This window comes from Anarrhichthys ocellatus, unplaced genomic scaffold (assembly GCF_004355925.1).
Source record: "Anarrhichthys ocellatus isolate YVR2014 unplaced genomic scaffold, GSC_Weel_1.0 scaffold9, whole genome shotgun sequence".
Taxonomy (NCBI): Eukaryota; Metazoa; Chordata; class Actinopteri; order Perciformes; family Anarhichadidae; genus Anarrhichthys; species Anarrhichthys ocellatus.
In genome coordinates this window covers 4433318-4458875 of record NW_022280039.1, presented here as the reverse complement: position 1 = coordinate 4458875, position 25558 = coordinate 4433318, and the positions used below count along the sequence as shown (strand labels likewise).

Sequence of the window (25558 nt, the reverse complement as noted above, 5' to 3'; positions counted from 1 at the left end):
CTGTGAGTTTATATTAGTAATTATATGTGTACCGTTTTAAGTTTGAAGGATTTTATCTTTAATTTCAGAATATATTTTAGATACCTCTATATGTTTATAGTTATACCCTGTATTTGATGTACTAACTAAGCCACAGTTATATGCAAGCTTGCTGTATGAGAGAAATGAAATGTGTTTAGTTACAGTATTGGGCACTGTTGTTTAGCACAAGTGAGAGTTCAAATGACATGACACAACATGGCCATGAGAATGTTAAGAGAAAAAACTTCTCAAGCTGCTGCAACACAAATGCACATTGTTGTTTGAGGCAACAATACAAGATAATTACAATACCGAATACCTCAAACATGACAGAAAACAACATTTAACTCAATTTCACTGTGGCAGTAGTAATTAAGGACGTACCACTGTACAAAAGATCTCTGGGAAAGTTCTTGCACTTTGTCTGGTCTGTCAAAAGTTAGATCACTGTCAACACAGCATGAAGCATTTTGTAAATAGTTAAAATTACAGCTCTAATCTCATGAGAACATGATTGTGTGGAATGATGTGTTTCTGTTGTGGAGGAGTGTATGATTCAATTTCAAGGTTCTTGTTTTAAGCTATTTATTTAAATGATCAAAGACAGCATTCTGGGATTATTGTTTAAATGATGATTGTTCGGTTTCAGACTGCTGGGTGTTCTCATTTCAAAAACTGGCATCTTTATTCAACCTACAATAGCAAGTGAATGTGATATGAAATGCGCCTGTTCAAATTGGGTGCTAAGAGTGGGGGAAATAAACACTTAAAGATAAAACAAAACACCCATTCAATTGGAAAAACTGCTGCAAGAATCCGCTGTAAAGCCTTTGCAAATTCCATTTTGTTATTCAAAAATAAACTTGATGTGTTTGTTATTCATTTAACAATAGAACAAAACCCTAACGTGACAACATGTATTTATTTAAGACAAGCAGGCAAAAGTTGCCAATGTTTATTAGTATAAAAGTTCTTATCAAATTTTCTATATCTGATACCTTGCAATCAAATAGGGCCTTGAATAATGATTCAGTTTTGATTATCTGGTATTTGGCTTGATTTTAAAAAGCACATGGAGCCCCATGTATCATAATACGTATTTTTAAGCTTATTCAAAGCAACTAAAGAAACCGCCTTAACAAATAAATTGGACCAAGTTGTAGGTGGATAATGGACATGAATACACAATGCTCGTAGCTGATTGCAGCATTTATTTTTGTGGGTGAATATGTGCATTTACCATGTGACACTCAATGTGAGTTGTGTTGTATAGTACCGGTATGATTACATGTATATGGGTATGCACAACTATGTATGGGCATGCCCATAGAGAGTCCAATGTAGATTTGTTTCCCCCTTGTGTGTATGTTTCTCACTTTACTGTTTTGTTATGTATTATATTTGTGTATTTTTGGTATCTCAGAGCTGGCAGGGATGGGTCTAGGGATATTAATTATATGTTAAAAAACATTGAACAAGTGATAACATAAATATCTATTGATAATCTAAATATCTATAAAGATATTTGCCACTTGACAAAATGCTACAGAAAATTTGAAACTGTTGTTTCCAACATCAGTTTACCAACATGAAATGGCGTGGTTATAAGTGCTCATTGTCACCTTTTAACATGATCTGAAGCATATATAAATAACATGTGGTGGTGCAGGTTAAAGTGTGCTGACTGCGTCTGTCACCTTCTTTTCAGTAGAGTTGTGAGTCACTTCCCTTTGCACTCGTCACATGCTTTGAAGAGGTCAAAATATTCCACACAGGTAGCATTTGTGCACACGGGTTGACTTGTCAGATGTCACAAAGCCTAACTACATAATCTGCAGGAACTAAATAAATGAGTAATGAAGAGGAACGCATCAGCAGATTTGGAGGCAGTGTAGCATTTCAAAAAAGAGTCAATTTTGCTGATGTTGGAAGCGGCCTCGTAGTTTTGTGGAGTTTCTCAGTAAAGTGACAGGTGAATGGTGAATAACAGGTAAATCAGTAACATAGTTTGAGACTGTTGTTTCACATACTGCTTAGCTACACTTGCCAGATGAGCTATCCATACTACAGGTGATTCTCCATCACCTAAACCTTAGTTCAGTGTGATCAATATGTGGCAAAGTACATTTTTCTGTGGTGAGAATTCTTTAACATTGACATCGCGACATGCAGAGAGAGAGAGATATCTAGTGTATAAGCTCAACAATAGCATGTATGTATGTCGTTGATATTATTTGTCTCAATAAAATAAAAATAAAATATATGAATACAATAAAAAAGATACTCTCTTTTCTTTTAAAACTTTATATTAGGTGTGGCCAATAGGTGGCACCAGAGTGGAGGCCAGAGTGGGTCGGCAGTCGCACATGCACATTGTCTTTCTTATTTGTATTTACACGAAATAAGTAGAACTATACATAGTATCCAATTCTGTAAATATTACACATAATGTTACAATAATACACCTTGATTACCATCAACACACTGCAGCCTGAAATATAGTTTCTTTAGGAACAAGAATATTTAAGCAAAACAATAGACATCTGTGTGTCTCCATGGTGGTGAGGAAAAACACAAATTGGGATTTGGGGCTCATATGCAGTCAAGCAACGTAATCAAAGACAACTGTAATTATTCCTCCCTGCCAACAAACAAGCTAAACATTAGCTTTAAGCAACAGCGGTCTCATGACCGGTTCGGAAAGGCGTGTACTCAACCAGCTCAATATATAAACCGACCTCCACCAGGAACCTGCAAACGTTACAGACTGCGGTCCTCCAACAGTAAATATCATCCTTTCAATTTGCACAAGGCTGTTCCTCACCTCGCTACAGCATACATCAAGTGCGTTGGCCCAAAACACGCTGCGGAAAACTTTCAGTTTGGTCACATATGTAAGTATTTGACTTTATTTTCTCTCGCGTTTCTTCTTCTGTTTCTCTCCTGTAATGTCGCTCCATTTGAATTATTATGCAATGTCAGCTTAGAAGATTAACATACCGCTATTTTCTATACTGGTGTTATATTTGTTCAAAATGAAGAAATACGCCTATTACTTGCAGCTTTTTGAATTTTTAAGTTGATTTCTTTGTGATTGTACAACGCTTCCTGGCATTTTAGAAGCTACTAAAATGTTGCGACGCTCATTGTGAACCTGTTTATTGTTGCTACACGGACACATTTAAGTCATTAAAGTCAAATAATTACTGCATTAGCTTTCATGACATTCACGGATTTCATTTGATTTAGCTATATTTTAACAATAGCAAATCCTAGAAAATCCTACACTGTTGTACTACAGCCCTATGTCCAACATCATTCAAATGATGACAGCACTAATAACAATGGGTACCAGATTTACTTCAACAACACTTAAAGTATGAGAGCATTCTTTAGTATACGGTGGGAAATGGATACTTGTAAAAAATGTACATTGCATAATTTAGGCTTCTGTTTTTTGTCATAAAAATAATTTTGTTATATACGCACACTTCATCTCATGTTATAATTGACTCAGGTCTCTATTACCTCCTGTTCAGACAGATACGTTTACAGTAATGTTATACTCTAGAGCAATTTGATGCCTTTAGTGTGGCTCACCCTAATGATTTACTACTGATATAAAACACTTTCTCTTAACCACTTCCCTTTGCCACAACGTAATAAATCATGCCTGCAGAACAAAATGATATACGCTGTTTGGTCTTGTCAGCTATTTTGGTTCTTGTTAATATGTAACTCAACTTTGTTTTTGAACCAGTAAATAAGGAGCATTAACAACTAACTTGGTATTTGATGTGCTTTTGCAGTGCGTATCATCAGAGGCTCGCTGCCACAATGGACGTCTCTCTCATCTCTATAAGCTGTCATTTTATGATGAAGCCTACACACAAACCCTACATACCTAGCTAGCAATACATTTTGATTTCTTCCCATTAGTACTATTGGAAGTAAACTAAGGGGAAAGAAACTCAGGGTATTCCATTTTTTGTGGTAGAAATTTATTTATAAACAAATATTACCTCATACGTCACCATTAAACCACAATCCATTGGTTTGGTTTAACTCTAATTTAAACTCTAATTTTAATTAAATTGAATTTCAAGTAGTGATGGATACAACGACACTAGCAACCCTGGCTGCTGCCACTACAATAGCTCTGGCCTCTCAGTCCACCATGTCAGGCTACTTGTGGCTGCTGGTGTTAGGCTTCATCATAGCCTTCATCCTGGCTTTCTCTGTGGGGGCCAATGATGTGGCAAACTCCTTCGGTACTGCAGTGGGCTCCGGAGTGGTCACCTTGCGTCAGGCCTGCATCCTGGCTACTGTCTTTGAGACGTTGGGCTCGGTGCTGCTGGGGGCCAAAGTCAGCGAGACCATCCGAAACGGCATCATTGACGTCCAGATGTACAACGGCTCTGAACACGTCCTGATGGCAGGATCGATAAGTGCAATGTTTGGTAAGCACTCATATGTATGTGACATAGAAATTTCTTTTTAACTTGCTGGAATGGTGCAATGAAAGTAAAGCAGAGCACATATAAGACAGATATATTTTCAGATTGTGAGAACAGGCCTTGCTCATGTTTTTGTCCTACAGGCTCCGCTGTGTGGCAGCTGGTTGCATCTTTCCTGAAGCTCCCCATTTCTGGAACCCACTGCATTGTTGGAGCAACAATTGGCTTCTCCATGGTAGCCAGAGGTCACCAAGGGGTAAAATGGATGGAGCTACTGCGCATTGGTGAATATATGTTGTTGTTGTCGCCCATATATTTAATCAAGTATCTGTTTCATGTGAAATACAAGTGTCGCTAAAATGTCTTTCCTTTCCAAAGTGGCATCCTGGTTCCTGTCACCTATGCTGTCAGGCATCATGTCAGGAATTCTCTTCTATTTTGTTCGCAAATTCATTCTGAGCAAGGTAAGCCTAACGTTACTGTACCACTAGCCAGTGTACATGGTTGAAATGTGTTATCTGAAGCCATTAATGGTGGAGGAAGAGTTAATATCCTTTACATAAGTTAAAGTACCAGAAGCACAATATGAAAATAAGTAAAAGTCCTTCATTCAAAATGATACTTGCATATACGTACATTGGCACTATTATCAAAATGTATTTTAGTATTACAAATGAAAGTTCTTATTCTGCAGAAATCAGTCTCCGGAGACATTATCAGATGTTTAATACTGATGGGTCAGTGCTCAGGCAGCATTTACATACTGTTAGGTAGTTTAATCCAGTGGTTCCCAACCTAAGAGTCGAGCCCCAACCAAAGGAGTTTAGAGGGGAAATGTCTCTTTGTTGGAACTACTAACAACTCCTGGGCTCATACATCGATTTCCACAGGCTGACCCTGTACCCAACGGCCTCAGAGCTCTTCCCATCTTCTACGCCATCACTATGGGCACCAACCTCTTCTCCATCATGTTTACAGGAGCACCAAGTGAGTACCACGTCCACATGCTACACCCACGCTTCTTTTGATTCACACAGCAGCTGTTGAAATCGCTGGAGCAACATGAGGTCTGAGTAAATGTCACAGGAGACACAGAGGAGAGTTGATGACAGTCTTCTTAGGACAAAGTAGGTGACAAACAAAGAAGAAACATTCGATTTTAAAAACAGTAGATCTTTTTTGTTTTGGTCATTTTGGACCTTATTTCATCCACCAAAAACACGTCTACCCTGGCATTTCTTTGTGATGCACTGTTCTCTTTAAAATAACACCATGTGATAAAACAGTCGGACCCTAATTAAGACAGAATTGCAGAACACTGAAGCCACCAAACACTACAAGAATAAAGTAAAACCAGTTAAATGGAACTTTGAGAAAGAAACAACTTATTAAATGGACGATTTCCACTCCTTTTTGTTTCATTTGCAGGATTGAACTTATCAAGAAGTCAACTGGCCTGGGCCCTTCACTGAAGGCTGCAGGCCGGTGTGTGTGGGTCACGAGATATAACACCATAACTCCTGCAATGCAAAATTACAGAGTAATACAGTAGAGTGCACACACACACACACACACACACACACACGTGTTCCAGCCAACATTTTGTTTCTGACACAGAGATACAGAAATACATTATTTTATGTAAATCAACAATGTTTGTGGCCATCATGGCTTCACATATATGTTGATAATGAAAGCCCCTTCCTTTACTGTGTGGCTTCTTGTTTGTTGTTTACCTGCTGTTGCCTACATGAGCAAACAGGTAAGTTGTGTCTGTGAGGGAAAATTCAATATTGTCATACTAACCTTCCTTAAGCCATCTAATTCTAGCAGTTACAACAACGGCAATTAAGCTATTCTGTGCAAGCATTGAAAGAATAGTATAGTGAGCATATAATCACTTGATTGCAAGGCTGCTCTTTTGAACACTATCTGCTTGGAGGAGTGTGTACTCTTGCTGATACTGTTGTCTGTAAGAGCATACTGATACATTGGAGCAGGCCGTTGAGACATTTTGACCACAACTCTTGAGACAGGAAGAGGCGTGGTTACTTTGGAAAACATATCACTTTTTTTTTTCCTGGAACAATAACATGATACCATATGTATTATGTCAGAGATGTTACAATGTCTCTAAATGTAGGCTAAACATTATAGGAATGTGTAAGTAGGCTACTAACAGATTCTTTTCTCACTGTTTTGAAAGGTTCAGCATCAGTTGTGAATAAATGAAAGAAGCAATTCAGTTTCTGTTTCACCTTATCTGAGACAGAGTTCTCTCTAATGTTCCTGTCTCGCGTGAACAGTGTTGGGTTTTGACGGAGTGCCATGGTGGGGTACACTGTGCATTGCGCTGGGCTGTGGCTTCATCACAGCCTTGGTCGTTTGGTTCGTTGTCTGTCCATACCTGAAGAAGAAAATCGAACGTGAGTTAATCTTACTCTTTATCTTGCACTTTAGCAAAACAAATGTTTTTTGCTCTGTAATGAAAAATGTAGTTATTTTGGCTGAAATTGCACACCAAATTCTTGAGCAGCTATAAGAACAACAATGAAAATAGATTTTTCAAATTATATTTATGGTTAATAGGATATTTTGAAGTTAAACGTTTTGTCTTGCACAAACAAGCTTGTATAGGCCTTGCCTGAAATGTGTGTCACTTGATCTCAGTTGAACACTGTCATGTAATTCAGGAGAAACAGCCGCTGCTCCCTGTGAAACTCCACTAATGGAGAAGAACTCCAGCAAACGTGCGCCAGCAGAGCAGCCCTCAACACCTCGTGACCCTAAACACCAGACTCCGCCAGCAGATAGTGAGAAGGTGGCTTTCAAACTTGGAGGCTCAGAGGAAGCCGACTTGGACAACAATGACATGGAAACCAAAGACTTGGATTTCAGTAATGGTGAGAAATGAATGGCTTGAAATGAATGACCTAATTTACGCTTTATTCGTATTAATTGTAAATGTCAAAATATTGACCTCACTGGTTATATAACTACAAGTAATTCTGACTAAGTTCACCAATTAAATTACAATATTTGTTTTATTTTCATAGGTCTAAATGGCACTGTTGGCCCCATGATGATCACTGATCCTCACAGTGGACGGTCCCACACGATCCACAAAGATTCTGGCCTTTACAAAGACCTGCTACACAAGCTTCACGTGACTAAGGTCGGTGACTGCATTGGTGACAGTGATACAGAGGAGCGGCCCATTAGGAGGAACAACAGCTACACCTCCTACACCATGGCAATTTATGGCATTCAAGGAGATCCTAAACACAAGGACCAGGATGGTGAGCTGCAAGGAAGACTGAGGGTGGGCAGTTACAGCAGCTACAGCTCAGCAGTGACCAATGGAAGTGCAGTTCAGGAAGAGAGCGTGACTCAGGAAGCTGGCAGGGGCATCGCTCTGGAAGAGGATGAGCTGGAGGTCGACCAACCAGCCGTCTCCTTGCTTTTCCAGTTCCTGCAGATACTCACAGCGTGCTTTGGCTCTTTTGCTCACGGAGGGAACGATGTCAGGTAGGCAAGGGGGGTTTTCTCCTGAGGAATTTATGTATGTGCTGTTTCTGAGTTGTTACATAAGCCATTTCTATCACTAGCAATGCGATTGGTCCACTGGTGGCCCTCTGGCTTGTGTATGAGAGCGGCTCTGTGGTGTCCAGCGCACCTACCCCCATTTGGTTGCTTCTTTACGGCGGAGTGGGCATCTGCGCTGGACTCTGGGTATGGGGACGTAGAGTGATGCAAACCCTCGGCAAAGACCTTACACCCATTACACCCTCCAGGTATGCCACACATTTATATCCTATAACAACTGAAATTCTAATATATTTGATAGTCTAAGCGTACTAACATATTTTCTTCCAATTTAGTGGATTCAGCATTGAGCTAGCATCAGCACTCACAGTTGTTGTGGCATCCAATGTTGGTCTTCCTGTCAGCACAACCCACTGCAAGGTAACGATACTTAAAACTCTCAAACTTCATCCTAAATAGAGTATGATAATCAAAAGTAGGTTCCGATTTGAGCATGTGTTAACACAGTATTGCATATTCATGAACCCAATGGTTTTTTATATTGACACAGGTGGGATCTGTGGTGGCTGTAGGATGGCTGCGCTCCAGGAAATCAGTCGACTGGCGTCTGTTCAGGAACATCTTCATCGCTTGGTTTGTGACGGTTCCTATCTCTGGGCTGATCAGTGCTGCCATCATGGCGCTCTTCATTTATGTAGTTCTGTGAGCCTCACACTGCCCAGCTACGCTGGGACTCCAACTGACGGACTGCAACCAACAGTTTTTGTTTGACTGACTTATTAAACTGTGCTAACAAACATGTTCCAGTTGATTTCTTTTAATGATGTTTATAATATAATTCAAAGTGTTTTTCGAGGTCAAGCCAATGATGTTATCTCATATAGAATATGTCCATGAATGATGTAGGATCTAATAACACTGTTCAAATATCCTATGATTTTGTATATTCCAATGTATATTTGTATAATAGCAATATGTAATAAAAATCAAATAATTCAATTTTCACTGACAAAGAACAAACAGTTGTATTCTATGTTTGCGTATTTGGATGTGATTAAACAACGCTTTGCTTGATTTTAAGGAATTTCAATGTATTTTACTCGATGTTCTCGATTTTTGCATATTTTCTTAAATTCCCCTTTTAATGTACTTTCTCAGCCTCACACTTTTTTGTAAAACACACTACTGTGTATGTGCGTGTGCTAAAAATGCCTAAAAATTAGGCTACCTATTATGTAGACTGGCCTATTTCAGGATAATGTATATGTAAGCAGCACTGATGTAGCTGGCAAAGGTGCAGTTACTTTTATTTACTACTGCCAAATTAATTCGTAAAAATACATCATCAACCAGTCGCTCTGCAAAAATACCTCTCAAATTATTCCACAAAGTTGGACACTAACTTTAGAGTTTAGTTTCCTGCAGAAGGTTTACTAACACCAAACGGCCACACGGTGGTGCTCTTCTCCAGATAATTGATGCCGTTGGTAGGATTTGAAGTGGATGAGCCTTCGCCATCGTGGTCTCTCCCAGATTCATCAGAAAGATTTGATCTTTCTTGCCCAAATGTAGCCTAAGGAAACCTACATGCACTGGGGGGAGTTCCTTTGATTTTGCATCTGTCGTGCAGAGTAGTATACGATATGAAGCTAGCAAGTGAACCTGGCTGATTAAGCCAATTTAAAAGCATGCCCTGCATTTTAACAAAGGGGAATATTTCTTAAAAATACTTCTATTCTGTACAGTTCATATTCTGTCCCAGTCCACATTCACTGAATATAAGTGTGAGCAGTGACCTTTATCATAAAACACACATATCCAAAGCTATTATCCGAGGGTCTTTCTGTCTGCTGAGGATTGCCAAAAAAATCTTTTTTTTCTACCAATTGCAGATACATTATTTTGCCACCAGATGGGACTGTGTTATCACCAGCAAAAATATCCATATCATTCAACCACGTAATGTTCTTTACAATTTTAATTCAGACATTTCCACCTCTCTGCTTACTGTCGAAAGCATCTAACCAAATAATCTGCATCTGCATATTAAAAATCCCCATCATCCATATGTAGGTTTTATTGTTGTTCACAGTTCTTGAGAAAGGTTGTATTATTATGTAGCAAATACATCAGCACCCTCATTTCAATGAAGAAGAGTCAAATAAGGCAGAAGACCAATAATAGACCACCAATAAAAATAAATGCTTTTGTTTTTCATCCTTTTTACTATTTGGAAGCACCAAAAATAAATATGTCTGTATATCTAATCTTTACCCGTTAAAGACTAACATGTCTGTGTGGGAGTCAGATTTCTCCCTGACCATTTAGTAAGATGGAAATGTTTGGGGGATGAGTGTGGTTTTTTACTTCTTCTTTCTCACTAAGTGAAATCATGTGTCAGCAGGGGCTTTATTTTGAAACCAGATAGCGGAAGTTGTATCGTTATGTTTTGATGTAATTGACACCAAAGGGGATTTCAACGGCGACCCACACAGGTGCTTCTGGACATTTGTGCGTAATTTGCGGGCGGCATGAAAATGCGTGTTTACGATGTTAATGCATGCTGTTTGGCGTAACAGGCAGAAATGCGCGTCTACAGCGGAATGGCTCTGCACCTCACACACTGACAGCCGTGCAGCTGGGGCATGCATTCACTTTAACCCAGCAGACCAACAAGCTGGTGTGTAGTCTGGAGCAGATCCACGGCCAAACGACGTCTTGGTTTTCTGCAATACCACCATTGGAGCTGTAGGAGGTGGACTTTAAGGATAAGAGAAAACGTACAAATCCCTGATGTGAAAAGGCAGGTGCGTTTTAGAGATTCGCACCTCGGTTTTTTTTTTTCTTTTGCAATCTGATTTTCGACCCGGAGCCTGTGATATGCAGCCTATACCTGACAGATGTGTGGTACCAGCACCACAACTGCAGCCTACAGGTCTGTATCGCCCGAATCAATTTGTGCGTGTTGTGCATGCTATACGAAAAACAATTCCGTATGAGCCGTAAGATTAAATCCCATGATAAATCATAGAAGCAACAAAGACAATGTCCCTGGCTTTGCATTTACTGCACCTGAACAGCTTTCTATGTGCAAAATGTCAGAGTGGTATTCTGCCTGCTGGGATTATGATAGCATCTGGCTGTTTATGTACACCGCTCTGTCCCCGCTACACCAATCTGATCACAATCACAATTATTTTTGCCGCTGAAACAGCTCATATACATTTGTCACTGCAATTTAAACAGTGTAAAGAGAATTTCCAAGAGGCACAGGCCACTAATGGGCACAGCAATGAGCTTCTCTGAAACAGTGCTTGACTGTTTTAGAAATGTCTGGGATAAATCACAGCATTTGTTTACCGGTGTGTTTCTGTTCCTGTGCTTTTGTTTAGAGTGTGTCTCCTCTCTACCTGCTGCTGATCTGCTGTGGTTGGCTGTGAAGCACTGAGGCTGCCACAGCTGCAAATCTCACCATCATCGTCGTCAACGTTTGCCACTTCAAACACGACAAGACACCAGAGGACAGCTAGGCTGCTTTTGGCTGATCAAAGAGCCAGCAGTCACAAAGCACCTGTAGACGATGACTCCAGCAGAGCTGCTCGCGTGAAAGCAGCATGAGATAATTGAGGAGTACTATACTAATCGCTGATTCAAGCTTTTTCTGTCTGGCGCTGATGAAACTGTTCCAGTGTGTCAGTTGACTGGCAGGGTTGCAGTGCTGTTGTAGCCCTGGACGTAGCCAGCAGCTGAAGCGCAGACACCTCAAAGGAGATGGCTCGTCCAGGATCAGGGTTGCTGCTGCCCAGCAACGGGCTGGGATACCCCCCTCAGAACCTGGCCAGGGTGGTGGTCTGGGAGTGGCTGAATGAACATGGGCGCTGGAGGCCCTACAGTGCAGCGGTTTGCCACCATATTGAGAATGTACTGAAGGGAGATGCCCGGGGAACTGTAGTGCTGGGGCAGGTGGATGCCCAGCTCTCTTCATACATCATCGACCTGCAGTCCATGCACCAGTTTCGACAGGACACAGGTAAGAGGCGTGGCAATATCCTGTCTATGCACAAAGATGTCACAGATGGGTGTGTCAACGAATGGCCAGATGATGTGGGTGGTCGGGATGATTACCCAGTACCTCTAACATCTGAAAGAGTTAAATAAATGAATCATGTTTGGCTGTCGTCAGCACAAATAATGTCATATGATCACATTGGGGACCGATTACAACAGAGCCAGCCTTGATGTGGTTTCAACACAAATGTTATGTAACTTTCAGGGGAATAAATAAGTCCTGAATGTCCCATCTGCTTTGGGACTCGTGTACGTAGATGAGCCAAGAAGTGTTGCAACAAACGGGACTTAAAGATGATGTTTAGCAATGATTTATTCAGTCGGGAGTGTCTTTATGCGGCTGCTGGAATGCCACAACCTTCCCAAAGGTCACCATGTTGGAGGGGCTGTGCATTCATCGGGCAAATGAGTGCTGTAGCTCGGTGCGACGCTTCTCACGCTTCTCATCTGATTGTATTCATCAGCTGTGTTGTCATTCAGATGTGAGCATGGCAATCACAATAGTGGTCGGTGATAAAGTCCCTGGACACAGTAACTGTATGAGACTAACCAATAATACACTCCACATGGAAAAACAGTTTATTAAAAAACCTGCTAATATCAGCAATATTCCACTATACCTAAACTACCGAGTGGCTAATCAAAGAGTTTATACGTGAAATGTGGGTTCTGCAGGAGAGCGTGGGACCAACGTAGACTGGAGATTAATTACCTCTGTCCATAACAGTAGTATAACCTTTGCTTTGTTGACTGTAATTCCCTCTAATGACTGCTGCCTTTTTAAAGAAGACCAGATGTTTTTGTGCTGTGCTCCACCAAGGCTCCACACACTCTCTGTGTCCTGCTCTGTGTGTGCAATCACCTTCCTGCTCTCCCAGCGTTAGAGGCAAAGATATGGGGAAAGTTTTAGACATCTAGTAGAAGCAGCAGTGGACAAATATCAGCTGCCTGAATTATTGTTCGAGTCTGATTCAGCTACACATCACTGTGTTCGAGTCAGATATCAATCAGGGTGACTCCTGTGTTAGATGCTCTCGGAACAGGTCGCGTCAACAATAAAAAAACAATGTGTCATCAACTCATTGATGTGAAGCATGAGCAGTAAAACTCTCACTGTTAGTCAGAGACGAGTCTCTTATTTGAAGGCATTTACAATATTAGTGCATATCAAGAGGCACAGGGAGATATACACATGGGACATACAGAAGGTGACCTCACTGTGCATAAATCTGCATTATTTCACCTTCCATTAATTAGCAAATCTTCATCACATTTGCATTAATACATATTTGTAGATTTAGATTTAGCCAGTGTTATTCAGAACCCAGAATAATAACAAATACAGCTCACACTTGTAAACGTCCTTGGAGAAGCTCCGTCTGGCCTGATCATGGTTAAAAATTCAATGTTTCTCTAAATATATAAAAACTGCAAAAATACCAACAACTGTAATACGTTTTAGTTACGTGTGTTTTTATGATAACCGAACTCTACAGATGGGCGTTGCAAGCTAGCTCAGGCTGTACATTCTGTGGTATGTGACACTGGGCGAAGACATGTTTGGCCTTCAGAAATAGACATTTACATCAAAATAACGTTTTAAAAGATGACGAATGGATAGATGTTTTACATTTTTTGATTTAAAAAAACAAAAAAACAAAAAAAAAAGAAATTGAATTATCCTTTTCTGATATCACTTGTGATACCAATGTTGTTACATTAATGCTGGACAGGACACTTGTGTTGACGCATTTAAAGGTACATTTCATTATTAAATCATCAAAAGAAATCCCAACATGTAGACAATAGGCAAGTATTATGTATTCTTTGATCCCTGCAACATTTATAGAAGGGCTACATAAAAAAATTCAAAGCCAGATGTGAAGGCTACTGATGCATGGAAAGGGCCTGGAACCCTATATGAAAGTATATTGATGGAACACTAAATGTATTGACTATTTACAGCTTGATATAGCAGCATTTTTCTATTCTTTATGAAGAAATAGAGTTTAGAATGCTGAATATGAGAGTGTTAGTATTTCTTCATGACTGTCAGGAGAGTTTTAGTATAGTTTTGGAGGATTTCTGCTCTTGGTGTTGGTGTCGGTGTCTTCCCCTCGGTAGACACCAACACCAGAGCAGCACATGTGTCTGGGGTTGACTGGCTGCGAGATGAGCCACTGAGCCATTTGTCAGACATTACCACGGCGCTCGGGCTAGGCCTGACGTCTATCGGCCCTCATTGTGCCGTTTGGTGCGATATCTTCCCCCTCGGCTGAGATAAACCCGTCACAGCATTGCCAACCCGGACACCCGCTGCCTCCTCTTTCTCCTCTTTCCTCCTCCTCTTTCCACTCTCCTTCCCTGTCCCCAAACATGAGCAAACCTCTACCCGGCCACAGCCATCGACCCGAGCTCCCATGGGGCCTAGCTTCCAGGCTGTAGTGATGTTGCTTACACAAAGGGCCCCAGTGAGTTTGTTTTTGAGTGGAATATGATGCATCTGTTTCACATCAGATGTTTGCTATATTTGCAGCTCAGCGCGTCACCCATAGCCATTTGCTCTGTTGCAGGCTTATGGAGTGTCCCTGTGTGGAACCCCATTTTGTCTCAGAGCCAGTGATGTCATCCTCTGAGGCTTTCTTTTTGGCAAAAGCTGGAAAGAGAGTTGAGTGTTCTTGGTGTCCCCTGTGTGTTTATATGTCCTTGTTTCTTTACATCTGTGAGTTTGCTGATGATGGTGCACTCTGCCCGCTGTGGTGTTTGTGTGCTGTCCCTGCAGGCTGTGTGGGGGTGCTGTGCTCCCCCTGTGGGTTTTGGGAGGAGCTCCTGTGGGTGGGAACCAGGCAGAGTTACTCCGACTAATGAGACAGCAGCTATAGTTTATCTCCATGGCTCCCTCTAATCAGAGTATCATTACCACAACGCACGCACCAAAGGCGATGCGGCAGGGCCCATCTCCGTGGAGAGCAGCCTAAACACAATCTGTATTTCGTTGGTATTGAAAAACACAGGGTATAAGTTTCATAATACAACTTCTGGTGAAGAACACCAGTCTGTGGTGAAATCCTGAACCCCAGTGCTTTTATATATATACACAGTATGACTGAAGGCTTAGAGGCTTATATATATAGTGTGGATGAATATCTGGCTGAAGGCAGGGAGAGGATTGGCTGCCAGCCAAAGAGGATCGATCCGTTCTCCTCCCCAGAGGGGCTTTGAACCTCTAAACACTGCTGTGGACTGATCCCCTTTCACTACACCCACTCCCATAGCAAAACACATGGGCTTATCTGCCATCTCCATCATATACCAACGCTTGTGGCCTGTCTGATGGATTTCACACACTGCAGCTATGGCTTCTGCTGCCTAGCTTTTAAGCATTTACCTCTTCTGTATTTTCTCTGAAGATGGAGAGGTGGCGAAAAGCAGAGAGACAAGCAAGTGTGCATTCATAGAAGATAACTAAATCAGTGATCTAACTTCAGCACCATTCAAAACTTGAATGTTATTCTTAAATATTGACATACCCTGTTGGTTACTGTCATTGTGCTTTAGTCACGTTACCGCAAGAGGAATTGACTTTTGTTGTTCGTCTAGTCAAGTCAGTTTATATATATTTGCACAGTTTATAAACAACCTGCAGTTGACCAAAGTGCTTTACACAGTAAAAAGGAGACACAATGACAAAAAGACATTTTGACATGTTTTGAGCACATAAAAAACATCCAAAAGACACAACAGAGGGGAAATGACTCACTTACCAGGTAATGTTAACATAATGAATTACTTAATTGATGTACAGGTGCAAGGCAGCTACTATAAACATCACTTCACTTCCAATGGCTACACCGGCAGTTCATCAGCTGGGGGTCGACTTGTTTCACAGTTGCTTGTCCCATCTTTCATTTACGTGCTTTCCACGTTATTCCCTGACCCGATATGTTCCGATATGTTACGGTGTCGTGATTTGAATCGCATTATGGGATGTTGAGTGATTGCAGCTTGTTCTACTGACCCTGAGTGCAGGTTTAAAAAGCGTATGTTTCTCCACGCTATGCTGGCCTGTTGGAAAGAGGGGAAACATTTCTTTGATCTCTCTTCGTAGGCTATACGGGGATATATGACGTGTAGCAGCGCACCACAGAAGTTGACTTTTCGTCTCCTAGCAACGTCGGCCCGCAGATGTCATTCAACCGCTGCCAAGGGAAACTCCCACCAGGCCCCAAGCATATTTTTATGTCCAAAAAATCCTCATCCTCATTGGAAAAATGAAAAAAAAAACATATAGCTGCAGTATGTTTATAGTTACGTACATCTTTTTCTACACAAAACAAAATTTCAATTCAACTTAAAATCCTAGAGACAGAATGTAGTGTGCAATTTATGTCTTATTTTATTGTGTTTGGGTTCCCGGAGTTACAAGGGCCATTACAGTTGCTTCGGTGCGCATTGAGATGGCCCATGTGTGACTGCAGAGATAACCCCTATCAGCGGCTGTTGGCTGCTGTGTTGCCGGAGCGGGGGCTTTGTTTGTTTTGCTTCCACAGGCGTGAGAACCTCCTCTCCTCTGGCCCACTTCCCTCTGCTGACAGCCGTCCCTGACTAATTACATTGAAAACCACCAGAAAACAAAGAAGAGACGGTCATTTTCTCCTGTCTGCTTTGTGTTAAGCTGACAAACCACAGTGGTTGTGCTTGTGATACTGCCTGGAAACTTGCAGAGCATATGTAATGCTGCAGATTGTCGAAGACAGCCGTGCTTTTAGGTTTTCTTCTTTAATGTAGTTTAGCATGTAGTAAATGTGTGTGGGAACTGTTTTGGTGGTCTGTGGGAGGAAGCTGTAAAAAGGATTCCCGCTATGTACGTGCGAAAGGTCAGGTGCTGTATGCATCAGTTCTGACTGTGAAATCCCACTTGCGTCAGATGAAAGCAGAATGAGCAAAGAGTGGAGCCCGGAGGCTCTTCAGAACAGAGACGTCAAGAAACAACACTATTAGTACAAACCAGACGGAATCAGGCGCTTTTATATGTGTCTACAAGTGGAGCACATGTCATCAGCAGCACGGGGAAGTTTGCTGACACATTGAGTTATTTAGCTCTGCTCTTCTATGGCTTAGACATTTAGGACTGCTGTGTGCAGTTATACTTGATCCAAAGAGGTAGTGTGTACAGTACACTATAGATAGGTGACTTGCTGAGAATGTATTGCTATTATCCTCATCCAAAGTCACGTGGACTAAAGATAAACAGACACGACATATAATGACTAAGTTCTTTTTCTCCTCGAGCTTTTTTTGTAATTAGCGTAGTTAGTCAGTGAAGGTCTTTGACAGGATCAAAAGGGTCACGCCGGTGCTAAGGTGTCACTGTACACAGGGGTCCTTTAGACACCAACCAGCTGGCTGGATTCCACTTGGATGTCGGCAGGAAAGGCACTGGAGCGGCGCTGTAGAGAGGGAGGAGGGGGAGTTAACAGAGGTGAGGAGAGAAGGGGAACTGAGTGCGAGGTGGAGCGTTTTCCTGATGGAAAGTGACAGTCAGGGTGGAGGGAGGGATAATAACACTGAAAAGACCCTCAGCTGTGCACATTCCCCTGCACTTTCACTCTCACACACATGCAGCGGTTTGTCTCGTTGCTGTGAAGTCTCTCACCCAGTGCCTCAAAGTGTGCTTATGTTAATTGGAAATGAATCCGGCCTTTTAGTATTTTCTCAATAGAATATAAAGGACAGAGGCAGATGTCTGTCACAAGCTACTAGAGTCCAAAGTAATGTACATGGTCAGCAGCCAACACAAGAAATACTATACAAAATTCTTTGTTTGTACTGACACAAATTGTATGAAATGTTACTCAAACAATGACTGTATGGAGCTAAAAAGCAAGCAGCAGCAAAATAACATATATAACTTATTTAGGCCTACAACAAAAAAATATTTTCATTAATTGTTCAATCTGTCAATTCTTTTTCAGATTTTTACCATTTAGTCTGTGAGAAAATAGGGAAAAATGTCCACTTCAATTTCCTAAAGCCTATCTGATGTTTTGAATTTACTTGTTTTGTTTCAAACAACATTCCAAAACCCCAAAATATTCAATTTACAGCATATCAAACACAAAAGGAGCAAATCTTCACATTTTAGAAGCTTGTAAGAGAAAATGTTGTGTTCATTAATGAATCAAATAATTCTTTCAGCACTTATTAAATACTTAATTTCTTCCTTTTATAGTCAGGCTGCTATTCCGTCTTCAGAGCCACCTTTGTTGCCAGGGTTGTAGTGCTTTGGTGTGCACTGTCCTTGTCCTTATTGCGTTACAGTGATGAGCAGGCTGTGCAGCCTCCAGCGTTGGTAGCAGAAGCCTCTCTCAACATCTCCTTATATCTTCTGATCCAGCGAGTCACCTCTTTTAACTTCTAAAGTGCATATCGCTCTCTTTTATCAGCTTCAAAGCTGCTCTCTGTGCTGCTTGCTGATCAGGCCGGTCTGGGAGGTCAGTCGGATCGTAGGCTGTCGTCTGCCTCAGCCGATCAGTCTGCTGGTGCAAGAATAGGAATGAGGCATCATCCCTAAACTGGGTAAACTATCCTCCATCTCCTGAAATGTCTTGCTGTCTAGGATGTTGGATGCTGTAACAGGTGGTCAAATTGGTCAAAATTGACAGAAAGCATAATTTGACTGAGACCAGAGCTGCATGACGCAATTCGAGCTGCCAGCGTTTGCAGCAAGCAAAGTTCAGATTTCCCTTGATCATTCTATGTGAAACGCAGAAACACAGTGCTGGACTTCTTGTTTTGGTCTCAGCATTTTCACTCATTTGACAAAAAAAATGCACCCGTAGCCCACTTTAGCGCAGCGGCACCATGACAAATTGCTAAAGCTGAAACTGGATGGCTTTCTAGAAAGCATCTTGGTTTTGAGGCAGTCGTCATTGTTCCAGTGTAAGCCACTGTAATGGCCAAAAAAGATCTTCCTAAAGTCTAAACACGCAGACAGGAGTCACAACTCTGCTATGAGCCTGTGAAAAATCAAGTAAACGACCAAGTAACTTGGAACAAATTCTGTTGAATACCCTTTCATTAAATATGTTCTCTCACAGACTATGCTCTCCATCTACAATACAACTTTATTTATTCCACATAGATCCATTTAGAATTAACATATTGTGCACACAAAGCACGACACAGGGAACGACACTTTTAGTTTGAAGGCCTACTTGGGCTCACTAACATGCAAGCTTTAATTTATCCTTAACAATGCCGTTTTTTAGGCATGCTTAAATCATGTCTCTAGGGATAGTGACCGCCTGACTTTGCATCTAGTTCTATTGATTGTCCAAAACGCGTATTTGTCCAATACTTTGGTTTATAACTAAATATTTGCAAATTAACTTCTAACAATAAATAGAATCACCAGTTGCAACCTTAATGCCCATTTGTACTGTAATTCAGTAAATGGTCTAATACTAAACGCAGCTGTGATGTCAATAGGGATAAGGCAACATGTGATAATGCTCATGGTTGGTTGCAGTTGTTTGCTCTCTGGTTTTTCTACAGAATTGCTTGCGTTCTGAATGCACAGTCAACGGCTGTTCGGTCTAATGGAAATGAGAGGAGAAAGGAATTACTACGACACAAGCAGGCGCTCAGCAGAATATCAATGGGAGTCTTTTTCTCTCACCATCCTCTCCTCTCCTTTCTCCGTGTCAGCTGTAAGTGCTTCTAAAGCTTGGTTCATTGTGTATTTACCAGGTGCTCCAGGCAGAGGCCTCAACAACTTCCACTGTTGCTCCTCAGAGGAGCTGCTCACACACCACCAAGCCACTTTTCCAGATATTATTATTATTCTCAATATTAATGAGAGCTTGCAAACTCTCTTAGGACTTATATCATTGGGGCCTCAAGGTGAATTTCTACCAGAGTTCAATGGCAATTACTTCTACTCTGTTCTGTCCTTTTATCTGGATGCATTTAGGCAGAAAGATATTTGTTAAAAAAAAAGGTAACAAAAGTCACCACAACAATGTATTTAAGGTTGAAGTGTACTTGTTTAAGGCTAATTATTTACACTTCACATGGAAGTCTGAAACCGATTAATTTAACAAAGCGCTTCACACTTGTTACTTAAAGCAGAATCATTATTCCCGAAAAATACTCAACAAGAATTTACTGTCGGAGAAAATGTGAAAAGCAAACTATGGAGTGAACTACTTGCACATGAGGTAAATAAAATGACCTACCCATCACCACGTCAAAAAAGTCGGACTTCATCTGTGGCACAGTCAAAATTTCTGCTATTGGAGTCCTCTGATACACCAGTAAGCAGTTGCTCCACAGTGATGCACAGTAGTTTGTTTTAGACAAAGGAAACACTGTAATAAAATGTATCTGAACACTTTCCCACTGTACCACTGAAGACGTGTGCTACATTTTAATATAAGCTTGAAATGTAATGCGGAAGGGCAGTTTGTGTCTTCACCACAGTCTGTCGTCATCAGTTGCTAGTTTTTCTTGTCCCTTTGCTTTGTGTAATAGCTGCTGTCATGTGAGAGGCGGTGCAGGAGACAATACGTAACAATACTTAGAATTCTCAAAATACTACTGCAGCGTAATCTACTTCTCTGCTTTCCAGTTCTATGATCAATATGTTCCAAACTGTGATCGTTTCTCCAGAATACGGTTAAATCCACTGCCTCCAGCTGAGCTTCAGATCTTTGAGGTAGCTCTTAGCATGTGTCTTTTGGGTTGTGTATCACTTTAAGCCCAATTATCCCTCCACATGAGTGCAACGTCAATTTAATTTCAAAGTTGACCCTTGTCTGTTTTGGAGTAATTAAGCTTTCCCAGAAAATCATTAATGATTTATTCACCATACTTCCATATACATTATGTATGTTTCTTGCAGCTATTGGAGCCCCGAGAGCATGAATTGATCCGCTTGAACTGATTCTACGCCGTAAACAACCTTTCATAATGATACAATATCAGATTGACAAAAAGGAGTCTTCCCTCAATACATGGTTTGCCATAACAATGTTCATATTTCAGCTGCTCTCTTTCACCTCTCTTCATTTGCAACAGAACTAATGACTTCTGAAAAGTGGATTTTTGAAGTTTCTATACAGGCTTTGACCCTCAAAGTCAATGTACCGCCGTTCCACCTTTGTAAGCTCGATGAAAGCTTTTAGCGATCCAACAGCAACTTTCCAACGAGGACATGACCCCGGTTTATATTCCAGCCCCTGACATTTAGCCTCGACAGGCACAAGAATGTCCCCTGAATATTCTCTGCTCCTCTTAATAGTCAAATTTAGGAAAAGTGAACATCAGATAAATACGGCAGTAACAAATAATTGAGCTATTAATGAAAAATAATGAAGGCCTCTGCATTCATTTTGAGGTATGACCACAGAGGAGTTGTGATTACACTTGTGATTCAGCAGGGAAAAGGTCTGGGCCGAATAATAAAACCTCATCGGGAAAGTAGAACATACTTAAGGAGAAGTTGTGTTTGTTATGGATAAAACATCAGTCTGGTCTGATGCCCCCTGACCTCTCACACACCGTGTCCACTTTACAGCTGATCAAAGCTGACCAGTGTAGTCTGGCAGAGAGACAATTTACTGTAATGCAGCCAGACGTTTCCTCTGATAAGACCTTACTGTGTCTGACGGCCATGAAGTGGGTTATAAAAGCCTGCCTCAGCAAACTCATTTACTGCATGCTGTTCGTCTCAATGAGTCACAATCCTTTTATTTGTCGAATGTAATATTCTGAGCAGTTTTTCTCTCTAGGTGCCTTCGAAACAGCTTTTATGTGATGATGTAATTTGGTTGAAATTGGTATCTTTGTTTTTATTTTTCTGGGTATTTTTTTTGTTAATAATTATAATGATACTAAACTTCTTTTATATAGCACCCTTCAAAACACCATTACAATTTACTTTACAATAAAACAGATTTTAGTTTTTTTGTCAGAAGACTCTTAAAGACCTAATAAAAACCACAAAACCACCTACAGGTTATATGGTAGTGAGTCAGAAAAGTATGACGTCGGACTGCAGAATAAGAGATGAGATAATCGTGCAGAAACTTCTTCCTCTTTTTTAGAATCTGACCTTATGCTGCTGTCATTTGCTAAATTTTTGCTCAGTGACGGGGCATTAGACATGCACCTCATTGAGTGCGATTAATTCACGATCTAGTCATGTAGCAGTTAGCGTTGCACGTACATGTGTTGCAGAGGTCATTTCATGACGAAGCGGATGAGCTATTCTTCATAGCCTCTTCGGACGTGTTACGGCATCAATCGGCTTTCCACTGAGCAGGCAAAATGTTTTTAATGATGTACAGTCTGTCGTGCTGGTGTGACGGCTGACATGAGATATTGTGTTGCCACAGATGAATACTGCACCATGTTGGGGTGTGGGTTTGTACGTGTGCGTGTCACTTTCTCTTGTATTAAAAGGACGCAGTAGCGATGCTGTCCGCGGTGCAAGGTCAGCTGTCCAGCCATGTGATGTGTTGGGAATTATTGGCAAACATCAGAGTATTAACATTGAGCTCACATTAATGTCGCAATACAAGATATTTATTTCAATACTTTATAATTTCTGATGTTGATACATGTCACGATATGGCAAAGAAACACATAAATCACAATCACTTTTAAGTAAATCTACTAGTTGTTCAAAATCAACAGTTTCCTTATCTAGCTTAGTGAAAAGGTAAAGCAGACTAAACAACACTATGCTGTCGACTTGCAACAAGTAAAATAAAAATAAATGAGTTAGATAAAGTCTCTCTGCAGTAATTATGGCATAGTAAACAGCCATGTCCACATAGCTCCCCCCCATGGAAACCTTCATTGCTTCATGTGACTTATGTCAACTGAATTCGGCTTACTGTAATGTATAATCAAAGTGGGATCATAAAATCATTGGTTCACGCAACATTCTTAATCAAAGTGGTACCCATTATTTACATACATAAAATATTTGTACTTTTTATATTGAACACATATTTCCGCATGTTTGATACAACATTTTCATTTATATTGTTGATTTGGTGCATGTTATAGGCATTCCGTTTTTTCTATCTATGTTGTGCAGTATTGTTTGGTAGCGCTGTGTTCAAATTGGACTGATGCCAGAATAAGAAAGCTCTGTAGCACCCAGGCATAAGTAGTCATCATCTGGCAGCTGTCGGGGATGGGAGGAGATAAAATGCACGTGGGATAAGCAGGCAAGAATTCCCCCCAAAAATAGCCAATATCATACCTCAGAAGGAGACTTTGAAATGTTGTCAAAAGCTGAAAATCGACCAAGTCACAGTTTCAATTTTTTTTTTTTTCAGATTGCAAGCCAGATCTGCTGTTGTTACTTAAAAAATGGACATTGCAGGATTTTGTTTTCCATGTGTGGAGTGACTCCTCTCTGCTAACAAGAAGCCTGTGTGCGTGTGTGTGCGTGTGTGTGCGTGTGTGTGTGTAATAACCGTGCCTGGAGCTGTGCCTTCCACTCCCTTGCACTGGTGCCGACACACATGGTGCTGACACGCTAACGAGGCTCCTGCTGGACATGATGAGGTTGAAGTGGTGTGAAGTGGAACTCACACAGGCACACTCACCTCTTCAGCGTGTACCACTTTTTGTGTTCTCACACACTGTCACGTGGACTGATTATACACACAAAGTGAGTCAGAGAGCATCCTTGGCAGAGCTGAAGCTCCTCAGCTGAGGACATCCACAGTGTCAGAAGGTTGTTTCAGGGTCTGCTGCTTCACTGCAGTACAGGAGCTGGCAGGTGGACAGGACTAGAACTTCATTTTCTCAAGATTGTCTTTATGCACCCTTTTTTTGTTTTTTTTGTTACCCCAGTAACTGCAAACTCTGCACAAGTGTACGGTAACTGGCCAGCTCCCCGGGCCGGGCTGTGGGAGAGTTTGGAGAGTTGAAGGGGCTGAGGATGAGGACGGTTGCAGTGGGAGTTAAGACACTTTTCCTCACCACTTTGTCTTGCTGGCAGCAAAACGGTATTACCGGGGCCTGTTTTACTGCAGTGTTCACTTTCTAAGCTTGGGCAGAAGTGAGACATCCTCTTTTTTATTGTTATTTGGCAGAAAACATCCACTCATCACATGCTTTGTTCTGTACCTCCCTCTTTTCTCACATAACATTTCTTCTTCTTTTTTTTTCTCCCTCCTCCCCTTTGCCTGGCCCTTCTTCTTCATCCCTATCCACCCACTTCATCTTCATTCTCTCCTCCCTGTGTCCCCTCCTTTTCTGTTTCTTTCTCTTCACATTTCTTTCCTTTCCTTTTCCTCCCTCCCTACCTCTCTCCTTCATCAGTGTCTCCCCCTGCCTCCCGACCAGCGGCAGCTCCCCCGCTTTTGTCCATCCATCACTTTTGTCGACAAAGAGGACGCTTAAGGGAATCCAAGTCGCTTTTCACGAGTATAGCTCATTATAAAGAACTGCATTCTGGGAAAATGAAAGTGTCATCTCAGTATAGAAAATGAGCTTTAGTGTGATTTTGTGAGAGAGGAGCAGAGGAGCTGTGATATTGTAACGTATAATGCTGTTACAGCAGCTTAATGCCAGACTGTCATCCTCATTATTATGGTCTTTGATCTCTGGTATTTGTTAATGAGCAGATAATGCTCTTACAGATCTCTCAGACTTTGATGTACAGGTATGACAACGCCTTTTGAGCAGGAGAGTTTTTACATCTAAAAGCCTCAGGGATACAAGCGTTAAATGAGAAGTTCACCTCTTATCATATTCATATGCTCCAGCATCAGATCTTTGAGAACCAGATGTTTTCTCTCAGTCTGTGATGCATTTTTAACCTCTGCAGTATTCTGTCTCTTCATTGGGTGTATTGTTTGTGAAGGCCTTTTTGGGAGATGAAAGTCCTTTTTTTCAAGCTGTTCTCTGGGGTTTATGTAAAAACATCAAACGAGCCTCAATTATTTTATTTCCCCCCATACTGTAGAATTTATTAGCATTTTAATCATGTGTTCACTATTCATATGTAGGTTATTATTAGGGCTGTATTGATTATAGTTCATGGTCTGTGCCTGCGCTGAAGCTTTGCTGCTTTGTAGGTGTTTGTTTGAACAAAAGTTGATTAACTGTTAAATTAAATGGAGAACTATTTCCGCTGACTGAAACATCTGAAACATGTGCACCAAATGATGTTTTGACAGAAGAGGGCTTAATTTGGATACTTTATTTATTGTATTATGAAGCTGCGGAGGAGGTGCAGCCAAGATGGCTTTATAATTCTGAGAAATTCTTCAAAAAGACAAAGCGGAGATTCAGGCTGAAAACGGCCTTTCATTACAACAGAAAAGAGGGCTGCGTTCATGTGTTGTTTAATGTACCAGTGAGACAATGAAATGTAATCCAGGTAGTCAAGTTTGAGTAACAGATTCATTTGAAACACGTTTAAAGGCTTATCATTT

The 25558-nt window shown here is 41.0% G+C and overlaps 2 protein-coding genes across 3 annotated transcripts in view; both read left to right on the top strand.

Moving 5' to 3' along the window:
* Positions 1-2652: 2652 nt before the first annotated feature.
* On the top strand, positions 2653-9098 carry slc20a1a (solute carrier family 20 member 1a). The gene is made up of 11 exons (XM_031849301.1): positions 2653-2915; positions 3831-4481; positions 4622-4762; positions 4857-4942; positions 5369-5465; positions 6785-6904; positions 7172-7381; positions 7535-8006; positions 8087-8272; positions 8360-8444; positions 8575-9098. Exons 2-11 carry the CDS (start codon positions 4133-4135, stop codon positions 8728-8730), a joined length of 1902 nt encoding a protein of 633 aa, XP_031705161.1. The 5' UTR covers positions 2653-2915; positions 3831-4132; the 3' UTR covers positions 8731-9098.
* A 1384-nt stretch (positions 9099-10482) lies between these two features.
* dtx1 (deltex 1, E3 ubiquitin ligase) overlaps positions 10483-25558 on the top strand; it is a 35901-nt gene continuing 20825 nt past the window's right edge. For both annotated transcript variants that reach the window (XM_031849047.1, XM_031849046.1), the window contains exons 1-2: positions 10483-10959; positions 11417-12054. In XM_031849047.1, coding sequence (XP_031704907.1) covers positions 11796-12054 — 259 coding nt within the window. In that variant the 5' untranslated portion in view covers positions 10483-10959; positions 11417-11795. The remainder of the gene's footprint in view (positions 10960-11416; positions 12055-25558) is intronic.

What these genes read in the sequence shown, in the direction of transcription:
- slc20a1a (XM_031849301.1), top strand. Translation starts at nt 4,133, where the DNA reads ATGGATACAACGACACTAGCAACCCTGGCTGCTGCCACTACAATAGCT. An exon ending in ATCGATAAGTGCAATGTTTG is followed by an intron (nt 4,482 to 4,621) that starts GTAAGCACTCAT and finishes TTTGTCCTACAG; the next exon opens with GCTCCGCTGTGTGGCAGCTG. An exon ending in CATGTTTACAGGAGCACCAA is followed by an intron (nt 5,466 to 6,784) that starts GTGAGTACCACG and finishes TCGCGTGAACAG; the next exon opens with TGTTGGGTTTTGACGGAGTG.